General features: G+C 39.6%; 1 protein-coding gene across 8 annotated transcripts in view; it reads left to right on the forward strand.

The window, feature by feature from the left end:
- The window catches only part of LOC117328060 (cGMP-dependent protein kinase 1-like), a 121616-nt gene that overhangs the window by 65033 nt on the left and 37257 nt on the right, over window positions 1-19326 (forward strand). For all 8 annotated transcript variants that reach the window (XR_004532793.1, XR_004532794.1, XR_004532816.1 and 5 more), the window contains exons 3-4: window positions 177-290; window positions 3180-3285. Coding sequence is in view for 3 of the 8 variants with exons in the window: in XM_033885400.1 (XP_033741291.1) it covers window positions 177-290; window positions 3180-3285 (220 nt within the window). In the remaining 5 variants the exon portion in view is untranslated. The remainder of the gene's footprint in view (window positions 1-176; window positions 291-3179; window positions 3286-19326) is intronic.

Below are 19326 nucleotides of genomic sequence, written 5' to 3' on the forward strand. Positions count from 1 at the left end.
GGACAACAGTTCCTTCTCTGAAGGACATCCTGCTCGGCGCGCGCTTCGCCCGGCGCTTCCTCGAACAGGCCATTAAAACAAAAATGGGGAACTTCTGCCTTTGTTATCAACCCATAATTACTATATTAATATAAAGGTACTGGCTTTGTGTTTATTATTCACGTTTGGATTTTCAGAGGGGAAGGTAGAGGTGACCAAAGACTCAACAAAACTCTGTACAATGGGACCGGGTAAAGTGTTCGGGGAACTCGCCATCCTCTACAACTGTACCCGTACAGCCAGCGTCAAAGGTTAGTATACATTGCACCCGTAAAGCCAGCGTCAAAGGTCAGTATACATTGTACCCGTACAGCCAGCGTCAAAGGTTAGTATACATTGTACCCGTACAGCCAGCGTCAAAGGTCAGTGTACATTGTACCCGTACAGTCATCGTCAAAGGTCAGTGTACATTGTACCCGTACAGTCATCGTCAAAGGTCAGTGTACATTGTACCCGTACAGTCATCGTCAAAGGTCAGTGCACATTGTACCCGTACAGCCAGCGTCAAAGGTCAGTATACATTGTACCTGTAGTCAGCGTCAAAGGTCAGTATACACTGTAGCCGTACAGCCAGCGTCAAAGGTCAGTATACATTGTACCTGTACGGCCAGCGTCAAAGGTCAGTATACATTGTACCCGTACAGCCAGCGTCAAAGGTCAGTATACATTGTACCTGTACGACCAGCGTCCAAGGTCAGTATACATTGTATACGTACAGCCAGCGTCAAAGGTCAGTATACATTGTACCCGTACAGCCAGCGTCAAAGGTCAGTATACATTGTACCCGTACAGCCAGCGTCAAAGGTCAGTATACATTGTACCCGTACAGCCAGCGTCAAAGGTCAGTACACATTGTACCCGTACAGTCATCGTCAAAGGTCGGTACACATTGTACCCGTAGCCAGCGTCAAAGGTCAGTATACATTGTACCCGTACAGTCATCAGTCAAAGGTCGGTATACATTGTACCCGTACAGCCAGTGTCAAAGGTCAGTATACATCGTACCTGTAGTCAGCGTCAAAGGTCAGTATACATTGTACCTGTACAGCCAGCGTCAAAGGTCGGTACACATTGTACCCGTACAGCCAGTGTCAAAGGTCAGTATACATTGTACCCGTAGCCAGCGTCAAAGGTCAGTGTACATTGTACCCGTACAGCCAGCATCAAAGGTCAGTATACATTGTACCCGTACAGCCAGCGTCAAAGGTCAGTATACATTGTACCCGTACAGCCAGCGTCAAAGGTCAGTATACATCGTATCTGTAGTCAGCGTCAAAGGTCAGTATACATTGTACCCGTACGGCCAGCGTCCAAGGTCAGTATACATTGTACCCGTACAGCCAGCGTCAAAGGTCAGTGTACATTGTACCCGTACAGCCAGCGTCAAAGGTCAGTATACATCGTATCTGTAGTCAGCGTCAAAGGTCAGTATACATTGTACCCGTACAGCCAGCGTCAAAGGTCAGTGTACATTGTACCTGTACGGCCAGCGTCCAAGGTCAGTGTACATTGTACCCGTACAGCCAGCGTCAAAGGTCAGTGTACATTGTACATGTACAGCCAGCGTCAATGGTCAGTATACATTGTATACCAGGACCCCTGGGAACCGGAGGGGTGGTACCAAAAGAGGTCAATTTTGGCAATATTGAAATGAACGACTTTTCTGGCACTTAGCAATATATGATATTTTTATATTTCAGTGTTAGCATTCCTAGGTGGGTGTGATTTAGATTTATACAAATGATGGGGCTAACAACTCAGGGGCCTGAAGGGCGGGCCCAAAAGGTGTATGTTTGGCATTATTGAGCATTTATGACTTCAGTGGCAGTATCTTTAAGTGACTGGAATCCAAATGGGCATGGGGTCGATGCCAAAAGAGGTATATTTATCTTTCCCCACCCCAAGAGACTTAGTTTATTGGTTATATATTTGAAGTTGTTGAGATCCCCACACAATAACAATAGATATCACTGTCGGGCATCAAGAGATAAACACAATCATGTTGTAAAAATATGCCCTGGTGTCATTTCCCACCCATGGGTCTTAGTTTCTTTGTTTTATCTTTGAAACCGTTCAGCTCCCCGCCCACTAACCATGCATAACATTGACGGGCATCAAGAGATAAACACAAACCTGATGTAAAATATGCCTAGAGGTCTATCACACCCCAAGGGACTTAGTTTCTTTGAACACAATCATATTGTGAAAGCAATCCCTGTGGTCTGTTCACACCCCTCGGGGGTCTGGACTTCATTTCTGGGTTATATCTTTGAAGCAGTTGAGATTTCCACCCAATAACCATATATAACATTGTTAGACATCAACATGAACATTATCTTGACGTTTTTTCAAATCAACCGGGTTAGCAACACAGGTCCTCTGGGCTGTTTGCCTTCTGATTGGCTGAAACATTTACTTTTATTCTGTTGATTGGAAGTATTCGTATAGGAGGTTGTGCTTAGAAACTTTGACATTGTTAACAAAATGTTTGTCACCATGGTTTTTTTGTGAATGGTCAAAATCTAAATATAACATGGTAGTCCGAATTTGATGATAATATGTAGGCAGGTAAAGTATTACACTAGAAACAATGTGGACCTCAGTGTTATGTTTAAACAAAATGTCTGCTGTTTGCTGGCTTTGATTGGTCTTTGATGTTGTTTCGATCAAGTTTGTTGCCTAGGTGTATAATGATAATAATATTGCGGCTTTCTGTTGTTTTTGGCGACCTTGGTGACGGGCCCATTCAGAAGAGGAACTTTAGATAGGAGAAAAAACAACTAAATATTGCAATTTTGACACATGGTCCAAAGTGGATTTTAAATGTGTCTTGATCAGAAAATGCATCAGAAAATCTCAAATTTTGCAGCACCCTTTCCACATAAACGATTTCAGGTATAACACGCTGTGGTATCCAACAGCCATGTAATATGATGGATACTATACCAATAGTACAAGAGAGGTTATCTCCCTTTTATCAGTTAGCAATCATATATATTATACAAAAGGACACGTTGCAGTTTTAAATCAACCAATATGCATGAACATGTGTATACGGGGACAATGTAATTACCATTAAATGGATAATGCAAATATAGATAATCATAAATGTGATAAATGTAATTTGTTTTGTTGTTTAGCAATCACCGCCTGTAAGTTATGGGCGATAGACCGACCATGTTTCCAGAGCATCATGATGAGAACAGGGCTCATGAGGCATACGGAAAACAAGGAATTCCTCAGAAGGTAGGATACCGAAATTTTATAGTTTATATTTAGTTATTTCCTATTTGGTTTTATATAGAAAAATCCCTGGACACTTCCCGGCCGCCAACCTTAGATGAATATATCAGAGTTATTCCCCTTAGACCTCAATGAGAAACAACACTGCTACATTTGTATGTTGATAGGTCGCGAAACAAATAAGATATCTCTACTTAGTGTTAATTATTTTTTTGTCGGTTTCTTGTTTTTAGTTCACCGGGCCAGAAGGCCCGGTGAGCTTATGCCATGGCTCAGTGTCAGTCATCCGTCAACATTTCCTTTAAATCCCTACTAGTCCCGAACGCCTGAATTGACTTTGATGAAATTTGGCCTGGAGCATAATTGGGTAAAGGAGATCTAATGTTGAATAAAACTAAGGATGTTGCTCTCTCGGGGCGGAAGAAAAGAGGCCCAAAATCGGAAATAAAGCAAGAAAAAAAAAAAAAAAAAAACCTTTAAAATCCCTTTTTCAAGAATTACAGGATCTTTTTTTCAAGAATGACAGGATTTTGGTCCGCTTGTAGTTTGAACCATTGCTAGGTAAGACGGTTCAAAAGTAGGAAAATATTTGAAATATAACATAAATTTATAGTATTTTGCCATTATAGCAGAAATATCCAGGTGAGCGATGCAAGCCCTCTGAAGATCTTGTTTTAATTTCTATTTCTTCCATGGATTTATAATGGTTGCATGACGTGAAATAAGACGCGGACGCATACACATAGGCAATGTTGATCTGGTGAAATTTGTACAGGTAGATGAATCAGTCAGCATTGAGTAGTTTCATTAAGGTTACTTACTTTGAGTAGCAATTAATATGTTTAACGTTTGAATTCCAATGATAATAAGTTTCAAATACCGAAATCTCGCTTTTTTATTTAAACATATCTTATTGTATCATAAATATACAAAGGGATCGGGCACAAGTTTTCCAACTTACGTATATAAAGCCCTTTCCCAAAAACAGTATACAACACAAATATTTACACAAGATGACATTAGAATTTAAATAAAGTGATTTTATTTTGAGAAAATGTGAGTGTTTAAGAAGAGTGGAGATGGTATGATGATTAGTGGGAATGGAGGAAGAGAATGTAGAAGTCTCATTCATTTACAATTTATTTTACAATTTTTGAAGAATAATTAGGAAATATTTTACAAGAAAGTTTTAAAGTATTGTTTTTAGACAGAGTGAGTGATCTTACTCGACTCAGCTTCTGTCTAGCATATCCCTGTGTTCACACAAAATTCACAGGTAGGTTCAGTTACTTTATATGTCAACCATGGGCAAATAGGAAGACGAGACGAAAGTAGCATGTTATATAAATAAAGCACAATATGTTCTCTGACCCTGGCGACTGTACAAATTACACTAAACAGAAATATCTTAAAAAAAAGATAAACGGCATAGTTTTAATGCTGGTGGTTATGATTAATGTAAAACTGCAGGTGAAATAAATTGATAAGAAAATTATATCAGTTTGTATATCATTTTTGGTGATAATAATACTGGTTTTGAATCAGGAATACAATTTTATTAGTGTGTCATCTGAAAAGATGCATCCACTTATTCAGCTTGCATTCAATCTTAACTTTGTTTCGTTTTTTCCGCTACATTGACCAATCACATACTACAAATGTACATCTTGACCAGTAACGCCACCTGTCGCGTCATATCCGGGTATAACAGAATATTATACGGCTATGCCGAAAAACCATATCGAACCTTCTCGTATCTGGAACGACCACTATTTTGAAATATCGTATCACTTTTCTGAGTAGCTCTGAGTAGCCATGCTCCTAAAGCACTATTACATGGGTTTCACGCCAGAACAACTGTATCATAGCTCCCACCAGATCCACGCATGTCACTAGCACCCACATCACCTCGGACTTGAGGCGCAAGATTTTCTACAAACAAGATTGCTTTTTCCGATAAAGCTGAAAGTCAGTAAAAGGTCATTCTTCAATCATATGTAAATCTGAAACGTTGGAGAGTTTTGCTTTTAATTCAATCAACAATTGCGATTTGGTTTTCTGTCTCAACTATTTTTACTTTTGCGCTGTTCGGATTCATTATTTTTCCCGCCAATGAAATGTCTAAAAGCTTTACATATCCAAAACTCTATCACAGCCTGGTCACATCCGATGGTTTTTGATTGTCTTTACCTGACTGGGTTTCTGAAAGAATTTTCTATACACTTTTACTCGTTCTGATAAGCTATCTAAAATTGGAGTAAACTCCCTTCGTACGCAATAAAGCAAAGCAGCTGCCCCAAGCTGTAGTTGTTTTCCCAACCACCTACATATGACACCAACAAATAACACCGACACATTACACCTACATATTACACCGACATGTTACACCTACATATGACACCAACAAATAACACCGACACATTACACCTACATATTACACCGACATGTTACACCTACATATGACACCAACAAATAACACCGACCAATTACACCTACATTACACCGACATATTTCACCGACATATTACACCGACATATTACACTGAAATATTACACCTGCACCTACATATTAGACATTTTATTACACCGACATATTACACTGAAATATTACACCTACCTATTACACCTACGTATTACATCGACATCTTACACCTACGTATTATACCTACATATTATACCTACATATTATACCTACATATCACACAGACATGTTACACTGAAATATTACACTTACACATAACAACTGCATATTACACCGACATATTAAACCTACATATTACACCTACATATAACAATACATATTACATCTGTATATTACACATTCATACTACACCTACATATTACAACTACATATCACACCGAAATATTACATTCGGTAACCAGTTGTAGTCTGTTCTGACGTACAAAGTGTCTCCTTTTATCAATCAAATGTTTATCTTTATAACGTGTCCCCGTTTATCAATCAAATGTTTATCAGTATAACGTTTCCCCGTTTATCAATCAAATGTTTATCAGTATAACGTGTCCCCGTTTATCAATCAAATGTTTATCTTTATAACGTGTCCCCGTTTATCAATAAAATGTTTATCTTTATAACGTGTCCCCGTTTATCAATCAAATGTTTATCGTTATAGTGTGTCCCCGTTTATCAATCAAATGTTTATCTTTATAATGTGTCCCCGTTTATCAATCAAATGTTTATCTTTATAATTTGTCCCCGTTTATCAATCAAATGTTTATCGTTATAACGTGTTCTCTTTCATCAATCAAATGTGTATCTTTACAATTATACAGCCTTTGTATGTGATATCGTCCCAATAACTTGTTTCAAATTATCGTTTATTTTCCTTGCATATATAGTGTTTTTACATGAAGCTTGCTCAAAATATGCGAAATATTACGGAATCAAAACGATTTATATTTAAACAAAATTTTTGACGCTATTTTGGTCCTAGACGTACTTCACCTTATCAAAATACTGTATGGTAATATAATACGGCTCTGGTCCGATATCTTTGCTGTTTGTTTGGAGTTGGCATGTAACTTCCACTTGACTCGAATGCGATCGTATTGTAATCGTGTACACCACTGGTTGTAGCGCTTTTGACATGCCGAAAACATGTAGTGGGGGCGCTAATCATAGCCCGTCAGTAAAAATCGTGTTCTTTGTGTGAAAATGATGATACGAAGGTGGGTTAAGTTTATTGTAGCCATCTCTGAGCTGGTGTGTATACTGTATACATATGGGTGTGCATGGCAGTATATATACTGTGCATTCTAATTAACACAATTTAATTGAAATCAAATAGTCTACACATCAATATCACAAACCGGGAAATGACGAAGCAGGTTATCCGACGTCACATAAAAAGCGATAACATTCGGTTGCCTGAGTCTGTTTATATACCTGATAAAGATATCGTTTGATAAATCTTGGCATAATATTATGTACAAAAAGTGCGTATCTTGAAATTTTGACTGGAAACATGTCCATAGCATGTACATTAAATCTGACGAGCCGCACATTATGTGTATCCGTCACGTGGTCCATCAGTCCGCCATTGCGCATCTTGTCGGTTGTAGAAAACGTTGATAATGCCCTCCTGTAAAATGGATGGTCGAAACAGATGCGTCGTCACTTTCGTTTCTAAGATTGTCTGTATTAGCACTAGATTCCCGCGAGATTTACACAACTAACGCGTTATCTGGTGTAAGTCTCGGAAAGATGCGCTGTGTGGTTATGTGTGTTAAGTGATCAGTCGACAGTCAGTGTCATTTTAAGTCAACATATTATGAAACCCAAAATGTCACATATAGTACGGGATACGTTCTGTCAGTACACTAAATTCTACATTGTCATTTTGTAAAATTTTCGTCACAACAGGGCTATTACGTGTAAACACAGGTGTCTGCTTCTGGTTAGTATTAATAAAAAAATAAATATTATCTCTACTCCTTCTATATCAAAAAGGTGTAACACACGAAAAACCGGAAGTTGGAGGTGAGCTTCAATTCACTTTGAATTTAAGTTCAATCCGATTAAAATATCAAATGGACGTAAACTTCAGTAACGTACCTTGGTTTAGAATCCTTAAATATCAATGCATGCTATTCTTTTGTCGTATGACAATGATTTAAAGATGAGAAGATGGATCAAAAGCGATCCTGATAGCCGACGATGTATCGACTGTGGAACGGAAGTAGGCTATATATTTTAGAGTGGTATGCGGGGGTTATGTATAAACAATACTAATTGTTGACTAATCAAGTCTACTTCCGTTCCACAGTCGATGCATCATAGATCTACAAGTGTCACACCTTTTTGATATAGTATGAGTAGGGTCTAATATTTTTTTCTTTTAATACTAACCAAGAGGAGTGCAACAGTCTCTGTCCTCATAGGCTGTCAAGCGTTCCTTATCATCTGATAACGTTGAACGAATCGAATGTTGTCGATTAGAATGCTATCCCCGAGCTAACATTTTACCTGGCTTGCTATGATCCACATGTTTAAATGCGACACTGAGTATTGCCTAGCCAACTACGAACCTCAACATTCGACAGTGCGTTTCCCCTAGCTCACTACGAACCTCAACATTCGACAGTGCGTTTCCCCTAGTTCACTACGAACCTCAACATTCGACAGTGCGTTTCCCTTAGTTCACTACGAACCTCAACATTCGACAGTGCGTTTCCCCTAGTTCACTACGAACCTCAACATTCGACAGTGCGTTTCCCCTAGTTCACTACGAACCTCAACATTCGACAGTGCGTTTCCCCTAGTTCACTACGAACCTCAACATTCCACAGTGCGTTTCCCCTAGCTCACTACGAACCTCAACATTCGACAGTGCGTTTCCCCTAGTTCACTACGAACATCAACATTCGACAGTGCGTTTCCCCTAGTTCACTACGAACATCAACATTCGACAGTGCGTTTCCCCTAGTTCACTACGAACCTCAACATTCGACAGTGCGTTTCCCCTAGTTCACTACGAACCTCAACATTCGACAGTGCGTTTCCCCTAGCTCACTACGAATCTTGATGATAAATGTGTGCGTACTCCGTATCTCACTACGAACTCGAGTTTAAATGGACGGGTATTGAGTAGGGTCTACCACCATACTCGACATTCTGTCCTGATGTTAGAGACCCAATCAGTAGCTCTGCATCAAGGCTTCAACCACAGAGGAATGCCAGGGAGTCCATTACAACTAATCGGTATTACTTCTGTTTTAAAATTGCGTGGATATCAAAACTTCATAAAACTAATGCCAAGCAACATGCATATCTGGGGTGTAATTGTATTTATTTCACATAAAAACATATGCTTTCTAACAACCGGAAATAAACAATATACTAACGTGATCATGTCATTCTAGATACCGCGTAAAGTTTATAGAATAAGCGTCAGTGCAAATCAAAACATTCACCATTTAGTTTGGGGTATGTTCTTCACGTAGAGGCCATTTTAGTATCCATAGAAACAGTAAACATGGACATGTGACTCATTTCTAGAAGCGTTATGGCGTGTCGGCGTATCACCTATCAACACTGGGGTTTTATTTAAAAAATATCGAAATATATATCTGTTAACAGTGATTGATGCTTACCAAGATATACTATATGATCCGTCAGAGATCCATTGCCCTATTTAAGTTCCGTGGGATATCTATCAGCCTACTGCCCCAAACAGTTGCCAATACCTGAAATAGCTCGGAATATTATTAGACTGTGTTTATTTATTTGGTAACTGGGTATCGCGATTTGCTGTTCAGCGAGGACGAGAGCGTGTCATCACAGACACGTCATCAGATTGTGATGGGAATCAGATTACAGAACGCGCAATATCTATTAACTCGGTCGTCTGTCACGAGACACTACCGGAACCTCTCGTATGTTATGTCTTCTATCGGTAGACCCTTTCGGAACCTCTCAGTAGTCTTATCATCTATCGGTAGAACCTCTCGTCGACTTTTGTTTAACTAAGTCAACACAGACAAAACACGTGTTTGATCTAGTGGTATATTACGTAGTGCAGTATATGTTTCCCATAACACGTGTCATTGCTTGAGATTTACAAGTACCTGTAACTCGTTACTGAAAGGAGGAGGATAAAAAAATCACACATCCAACAAATAAAAGCACTTGCCTCATTGAACAGTGAGCCAATCTTATCTGTTCGGAGATTGAACAGTAAGTCGATCATGTATGTCCAGAGATTGAGCAGTGAGCCAATATGTGAGTCAGTCTTTCTCGTCTCTCCAAAGACTGAACAGAGAGCCAATCTGTGAGCCAATCTGTGAGCCAATCTGTGAGCCAATCTTTCTCGTCTCTCCAGAGACTGAACAGAGAGCCAATCGCGTCTGTCCGGATAATGATCAATGGATCGATCATTTTTGCCTGGAGATTGAACAGTAAGTCAATCCTGTCTGATCGAAGTGAGCCAATCTGTGAGCCAATAAGTGAGCCAAACCCGTCTGTCCGGATATTTAACAGTGAGTCAATCCTGTCTGATCGAAGTGAGCCAATCTGTGAGCCAATCAGTGAGCCAAACCCGTCTGTCCGGATATTGAACAATGAGTCAGTCCTGTCTGATCGGAGAATGAACAGTGACCAAATCAGTGAGCCAATCAGTGAGTCAAACCCGTTTGTCCTGATATTGAAAAGTGAGCCAAACTTATCTGTTTGAAGGTTGACCATTGAGTCAAACGTGTCTGTCGGGAATTGAATAATGAACCAATTATGCATGTCAATGAATAGCGTGAACCATTTAAAATTTAAAATTCTTAATGGTTAAATGTGCTGGAGGATGGTTTGGTCATACAGACATTCCAGCTTCATGGATGCGCATCATATTGGTGACAACAGCTGGAGGGTTCCAGCGTGGCAAAGTAGAAACCAAACATAGTTGAGCATTAGTGATTAGTTTATTTCCCCTGGAAAAGAATATTTGTACAAAGGGCTCCTAAGTGTCTAATCGGTCCAAATTCACGGAGGTATGCGATGAACGAATGTTCGCTGAATTGTCTTCCCTGTCGCAACAGGTGGCGCTCTTTACATATTGATTGAAGAATTCGTTTTACCTTTCCAGTTGCAGTTTATCTCCAACTGCAGAATCGGAGAATACATGAATACCGGGCTTAAATAACGGTACAACTTGAAAGGATCCCTGTAATTACAGCGCTAATGAAAAACATCCCTGTAATTGATCATTTTTCATTTTCCCATTTCAATTAATGTAAACATTGCCACGTTGTTTTACGCTATCCGCCCGTCTGCCGTGTGTATGGGGAACAGGTGCGCGCACATTACCGCTCTTTACGATATGTTACTTTTCTATGAACTCATTTACAAAAACATTCGACACCATAAACTAAACTTTCTCTGAACATCAGGAATAATATTTACAATCTAACCCAAGCATTGACCCAGCAATGAACATAAAGAAGAACATTTATGCGATTAATTTTCCCAAATCCTACCACGTCGGACTGATATTAATAAATATTATATGCACTCTTTCATCCGCGTGTAATAACCCCGGCGGTCTATATATACTAAGTGATTGCGCGGATAGCGTGACTCACACTCGCTATATGGCGTCCTTGTATCGCATTTGTTATCGACTGCAAGCTCATCAGTAACTGTGATGTTATCGACTGCAGGCTCATCAGTAACTGTGATGTCATCGATTGCAGACTCATCAGTAACTGTGACGTTATCGACGTCACACTCATCAGTAACTGTGATGTTATCGATTGCAGACTCATCAGTAACTGTGATGTCATCGACGTCAGACTCATCAGTAACTGTGACGTTATCGACGTCACACTCATTAGTAACTGTGACGTTATCGACGTCACACTCATCAGTAACTGTGACGTTATCGTCGTCACACTCATCAGTAACTGTGACGTTATCGACGTCAGACTCATCACTTACCGTGACGTTACCTACGTCAGGCTCATCAGTAACTGTGACGTTATCGACGTCAGACTCATCAGTAACTGTGACGTTATCGACGTCAGACTCATCACTTACTTTGACGTTATCGTCGTCAGACTCATCAGTAACTGACGTTATCGACGTCAGACTCATCTCTTACTGTGACGTTATCGACGTCAGACTCATCACTTACTTTGACGTTATCGTCGTCAGACTCATCAGTAACTGACGTTATCGACGTCAGACTCATCACTTACTGTGACGTTATCGACGTCAGACTCATAAGTAACTGGCGTTATCGACGTCAGACTCATCAGTAACTGTGACGTTATCGGCGTCAGACTGATCACTTACTGTGACGTTATCGACGTCAGACTCATCACTTACCATGACGTTATCGACGTCAGACTCATAAGTAACTGACGTTATCGACGTCAGACTCATAAGTAACTGTGACGTTATCGACGTCAGGCTCATAAGTAACTGTGACGTTATCGTTGTCAGACTCATCAGTAACTGTGACGTTATCGACGTCAGGCTCATAAGTAACTGTGACTTTAATGAAATTAATCAGTTACTGTAACGTCATGAGTCCTACATGTATCAGTAGTCGTGACCTTATCGACGTAAAACACATCAGTTACTGTGATGTTGTTTATTGACATTTTTGACATAGTGCGGTCTTCAGTAGGAACACGAACGCCTGTTTTAAACTACTTCGGTTCTCACATACAACACATCCTACGTTTGCTAGGGATGGGATGTGGTATGACTCCACTCACAATAGCGTGACGTCATCATTTTATGTAGCGTAACCACGTCGCCATTTGATAACGTCATCAATTTTGGACTCATATTTTCGAGATTGTGCGATGATAAAGAAGATTTTTATTATTCATGTCCCCTACTTCTCATTCCAAAAAAAATCTAAGAAAGGCGATTCTCATTTAAATTGGCGTTTTTTCTTATGTGGTAATTATTGATGTGGATCTATATCATGAAACTGATTAATTAATGAAAACAGACTTTGTCCGTATACATATATATGTATGATTTTATTACTTCTCCTTGGAATGTCCTTGAAGCACACTAGTCCCGCTGTACATGACCTAGCAGCTTCACGTGATTGACGCTATTACCGACGCACTTGCTTTACGACGCTACCAGGAAACATTAAGGTGCACTTGTTCGGATAATTCTCGTCTTAATACTGGTGCAAATCACAGATAATGAAGTGCCGGTTACACATGAAAGCGGACAATATCGTTGTACTCGTGTATCATCCTGATGGTTACCAGTTGTATAAACCAACTGCACACTTGTTCATTCTTTGATACTAAATCAAGGTTAACCTGAGATACGACAACCTTAAACTGAACGTCATGTTAGATCCTGGCCGATGTACTGTCGTCTTTGCATTCAGCATGAAAGGCATTCTCATTGCAATGGTTGCAACCTATTTGCCTTTTAGCGTTAAGCGATAGTTTACGTTCGTGCATTGGTACATTTTGTAACAAATAACAAGGCTCCGAGAATGCTCCTAGATGAGTTTATTTCCGTCTTTTGGTCAAAATATAAATGCCAGACAGTTGTAAATAGTTTAAAATGACGCTGTGTCAAGTAAGTGTAAATGTCGCAGAATGACGCTTAATGTCTCACAAAAACGTGTGACCGGTGTAGGTGTGGCAGCGCCTTGGCATGACTTTTAACAGAGAATGACAGGTGTCCAGTAAGAAGTGTACGTACATACGGTACATGGCAATTTGTTGACAGTCTAATTGTTGTGTTGCATTCTTCATAGTTATTTGTTTATAAATTAATTTAACTGTTAACTAATTAATGGGGCCTTTTTCTTTTTGTGTGGTATATACACTAATCCTCTCGGAGTTCCACAGTTGATTGTATACTTCTATACGTACACATGCCTGACGTTTATGGGGAAATTGATGACTGTTCTCGCATCCCCGAGGTCAAATTTATTTTGCTCTTTGAAAATTGAGATATGAACTTGAAAAATAAGCGATTCCACCTGAATAAATATGTTAGGCACTAAGTAGGCATGTTATTAATATACGACTGCCGTATGTAGTGGTGATAAGCTGGAACCACTAAATCAGTCCGTCCTCTGGACTAAGGCCAAACTACGAAACTGACCTTTATGTCCGCGGTAGTGGACCATATGTCCGCGGAAACTTACAGACCGGAAGTTGTGTGCAATTGGAAACGATCCTTGTGACGTAGAAATCACTTCAAGGACAGGCCATCAACATGAGCGTGAAATAAAACATGCTCCTGCAGACGTTAGATCCGAAATCGGTAAGATGTTTGACAGTTAGGTTTGATTTCGAAGAAATTTCAACAAATGTCTTCTGAGAGACATTAATTTTTTTATTATTTATTTTCGGGGGGCGGAGAGGGGGGGGGGGGGGGGGGGGGGGGACATCAAAAGATGAAAGTAAAAACATTCGATCGATGTATGTAATTAAAATCCTTACATCAAAACAGTGGGAAAACCTGCCAGACAAGATACATGTGTTCGCCTCACTAACGCGTGAGGCCGTTATCGGGTATTTATGTTGCGTATCTATTTGGAAAATAAAGATAAGAATCTTAATTGATGTATTTAGATATGGATGCGCGTGCGTTACTGGACGCTACCTACCACACACCGTGACAACATGGTCAAAACACGTGGTCAGCACGTATCAATCAAACTTAAAAAACATACACACTACAACTGTTCTATCGCCAGGTGTGGGGTCCTTGTCTCGTTGGTACAGTTCGTAGGTTCATGGTTACTAACTACAGACGTTGACCTTGGACTACGGGACCGCGGTAATGGCGTGGCTCCCCCTGATCCTCAGAACTTCTGATTTGTAAATGTATTGAGTGATTAGATAACTTGCAGCTTTCTCATCAAAGTTGCTTTGGTGCTTTTATTTCTGTTTATGTAAGACCAGAACACTGCCAACCACTGCACTTGTTTGTACCTATTTGTGGGAGATGCGTTAACAAAAATAAGGATTAGAAGCAAATTCGGTTTCTTTTGATTCTTTTGTTGCACCGCGATAACGCGTGTGTAGTAATATTATACAACTCTAATGTATACAGCTGTTATCATTAAGTCGCCATATACTTTACTATAAACCTGTAGTTACAATCGACAGAAAAACAGTTTATGTCATATATACATGTACCCTTAGTTTAATACGAGTAACAACGCTGTAAACCGTGACTAATAAAACATATTTTGATAACGTCATACAAAAGGCACTACTTTAGTTTGATTTTTACTAACTATATTTAGCACGTCAATCTCACACAAACTTTGTATTTACATGTCGTAATCGAATTGAAAGTTCCTTGCCGTCTGAATTTGAAAATTAACCTATACTAATTTAATCTCAAATATTAATATGTCATTATTAAAATAAGGTTGTTACATAGTGTATTTTTGATATGGACGTGTTCCTCTATATTTATCGATTAGAATCTATCGAAAACTGTCTGCCTAAAGTTAGGTAAAAAAGTATTGTATGATACGAATGATATTTTAGGCGTCGAATACCCCGGTGACTGATGCCGATTACACATGTATATCTTAGCTGTCGAATACCCCGGTAACTGATGCCGATTATATATGTATATCTTAGCCGTCGAATACCCCGGTAACTGATACCGATTACACATGTATATCTTAGCCGTCGAATACCCCGGTAACTGATGCCGATTATATATGTATATCTTAGCCGTCGAATACCCCGGTAACTGATGCCGATTATATATGTATATCTTAGCCGTCGAATACCCCGGTAACTGATGCCGATTATATATGTATATCTTAGCCGTCGAATACCCCGGTAACTGATGCCGATTACATATGCATATTTTAGGCGTCAAATACCCCGGTAACTGATGCCGATTATATCTGAAGTACCGAATACCCAAGTGACTGATACCTATAATATCTGAAGTGCCGAATACCCCATTGGCCGATATCGATACTGATATAGTTGTATATTAACCCATTTTATGGTGAAATCCTGGTTAATCCCAAACCTTACCTCTATCAGTTTGGCCAATATTGGTTTAGAAGTCCCACGGGTCTATACTACTGTCCAGGTCATTTCGTTCGCTCTAGAATAACATGGTAAATTGTATTGTTTACCGAACACAGTGAGCGTTTGATGTAGTTTGGATTGATATCATTACGTATACAACTACTGGCTGTCTAGATGAGTATAAGTATATTAAAGACAAAGGATTAATTCCTGCTAACTGGTACATAGAAATCAAACTTCACAAAACAATTCTCCAGCACCGTACTAGCTGGGAGTATTTCAGTCCAGGCACCACACAGACAATGGCTGACGACTGTACTACCTGCTAACGTAATGGTCTTTTACATATCGTGTTCAAAGATTTCCCATAAAGTAAGCAAGACGCGGCTGTAATCTACGGTATAATTTGTATCTCGCCAAAGAATGTGTCTTAACTAAGTCAGGAAGACGATTAAACGTTCGTAATGACGTCATGTTTGGAGTCTTTTGAGATCTTCACAGAGTTGTCTCCCTTGTTTGACCGTTCTGTCCTCTATTACACTGCGAACAATGTGTCTGATGTTGGAGGAGTGGTGTTCTTTCTTCTGTAAATAAAGTTCCAACAACATTTTTTCAATTGTATCGTTGAGTAGAATACTGACGTCCACATAGTCGTCGCCATTATTGACGATTGCATCGTGCTCTTTGAGGTATTACAAAGGTTTGATCATTTCCTATTTACAGGTGACGCGTTCGACATGATTCTTCCTTAACTTACTAGGTACATATTGTATGAATGTCTTTGTGCTACAAACAACAAAATTACAGGTGACAGTCAGTGGCCCAGTGTACGTGTCGATGTTTTTGTGGGCTGATATTCCGTACATTACCGCCAGTGTAATGTCGAGTCTGCCTTGATTAGAGTCCACTGTCGACACACAGACAAGTCCCTGTAGGAAGTCGACGTGTTCTTGCCAAACTAACACGGACTGACCCACTGACTCTTGGCCATTTAACAGGTTAAGTGGTCAGCATCCCGATCCGTTGCGAGTGTTGATGTCCGGTCCGATATGGTATTGTGGAATTCGGACATACTTTTCATGCTTTATCAAACGCCGGTTTTGTGCCTATATGAGAAATTTCAGTTTAATACTACAATTCCTGTCAGGATCGAAGATTTGTCAAGAATTGTTCAGATGAATTCAAACACTTTAATGTGAAACTTAGTGCCAGACATAGCATAGACATCAAAATGGTCTCATTTCAATTTTCAAAAGAGAGGGCTAATTGAAACTGTGACATTCTCGTTAACTTTTCATGTTTTCGGAAAGCACATGACTGGGTAACAATACTCAGTCAGATAAATGACATATATATACGTATTTTCGGACTCGAAAAATGTGTACATTTTGTACCAAAAAACAATACATTACCGTTGTGTATGGTAAGAACCGTGCATTACTGTATCATTGTTTATACTAACACCAACACATCACTGTACCGTTGTTTATACTAACACCAACACATTACTGTACTGTTGTGTATAGTAACACCAACACATTACTGTACCATTGTTTATACTAACACCAACACACCACTGTACTGTTGTGTATAGTAACACCAACACATCACTGTACCATTGTTTATACTAACACCAACACACCACTGTACTGTTGTGTATAGTAACACCAACACATTACTGTACCTTTGTGTATAGTAACACCAACACATCACTGTACCGTTGTGTATAGTAACACCAACACATCACTGTAACATTGTGTATAGTAACACCAACACATCACTGTACCGTTGTTTATAGTAACACCAACACATTACTATACCGTTGTTTATAGTAACACCAACACATCACTGTACCGTTGTGTATAGTAACACCAACACATCACTGTACCTTTGTGTATAGTAACACCAACACACCACTGTACCGTTGTGTATAGTAACACCAACACATCACTGTACCGTTGTGTATAGTAACACCAACACATTACTGTACCGTTGTGTATAGTAACACCAACACATCACTGTACCGTTGTGTATAGTAACACTAACACATCACTGTACCGTTGCTTATAGTAACACCAACACATCACTGTACCGTTGTTTATAGTAACACCAACACATCACTGTACCGTTGTTTAAAGTAACACCAACACATCACTGTAACATTGTATATTGTAATACCCACACATTACCGTTGTATATTGTAATACCCACACATTACCGTTGTATATTGTAATACCCACACATTACCGTTGTGTTTTGTAATACCCACACATCACCGTTGTGTATTGTAATACCCACACATTACCGTTGTGTATTGTAATACCCACACATTACCGTTGTGTTTTGTAATACCCACACATCACCGTTGTGTATTGTAATACCCACACATTACCGTTGTATATTGTAATACCCACACATTACCGTTGTATATTGTAATACCCACACATTACCGTTGTATATTGTAATACCCACACATTACCGTTGTGTATTGTAATACCCACACATCACCGTTGTGTATTATTATACCTCACTTTTGTTAGAATTCTTTTCATTGGACGAAAACATATCACCTGACATTTTATAAATCGAATATCCCCCGTCAAATGCCGTCGCCGGGGTATAACCCGTCGAATAACCATGTAACCATGGCAGCAGAGTATTATACCCCGGTGTATAACCTCTCCGCCCGGTGAATAACCCATCGTCATCGAACGCGCCTGCATCGGAAGTCGGGCAGTTGAACTCTTTTGCGTTTGTTGTCGTCTGGTTCCAAAAACACAAACAACAACACAGGCTTTTGAAACGGTAGTGTCATCACGATTTGGCCGATCAACAGAAGTAGAAATAACAGCGATATTGGACAGCAAGGATGCTTTAAACACCAAAAAGGCCACAAAATATGCTCTTCAAGCTTTACAAGCATATTGTATCGAAACAGATCGTGAGATCGATCTTTTCAACAGCAGCCCAGAATCTTTTTTATTGTGTTTTTTTCGGTATAATAAAACTATTATGACCCTCTGTGTCGGGATATATCCAGAATTATGTCCCTGGGAAGAGTTATTTTCCCTCGGGCTACGCCCTCGGGAAAATAACCCTTCCCAGGGACATAATTCTGGATATATCCCTCCACAGAGGGCCATAATTGTATATTGTATTACCCACACATTACCGTTGTATATTGTAATACCCACACATTACCGTTGTGTATTGTAATACCCACACATTACCGTTGTGTATTGTAATACCCACACATTACCATTTTGTATCGTAAGAACCGCATATCGACATTATGAACTTATTAACATATATAGGTTCACACACTGTATTTATATTTGACAGGGCCCTACGTCGTTATTGGATGTTCACTGAATCTTTACTACACAGTTCATATCTATCGCGGATTCGTCAGGAAAAAATGATCGTTTACTTGACTCTTGGACGAATCTGCACCAGCTCGCATGCCTCGTTTTCGTTACACGTTATCAGGAGCCAGCCATACAATCTATGTAGTATTCAGAAGATTCATCATCAA

Source organism: Pecten maximus, chromosome 1 (genome assembly GCF_902652985.1).
Source record: "Pecten maximus chromosome 1, xPecMax1.1, whole genome shotgun sequence".
In the NCBI taxonomy this organism is placed as follows: Eukaryota; Metazoa; Mollusca; class Bivalvia; order Pectinida; family Pectinidae; genus Pecten; species Pecten maximus.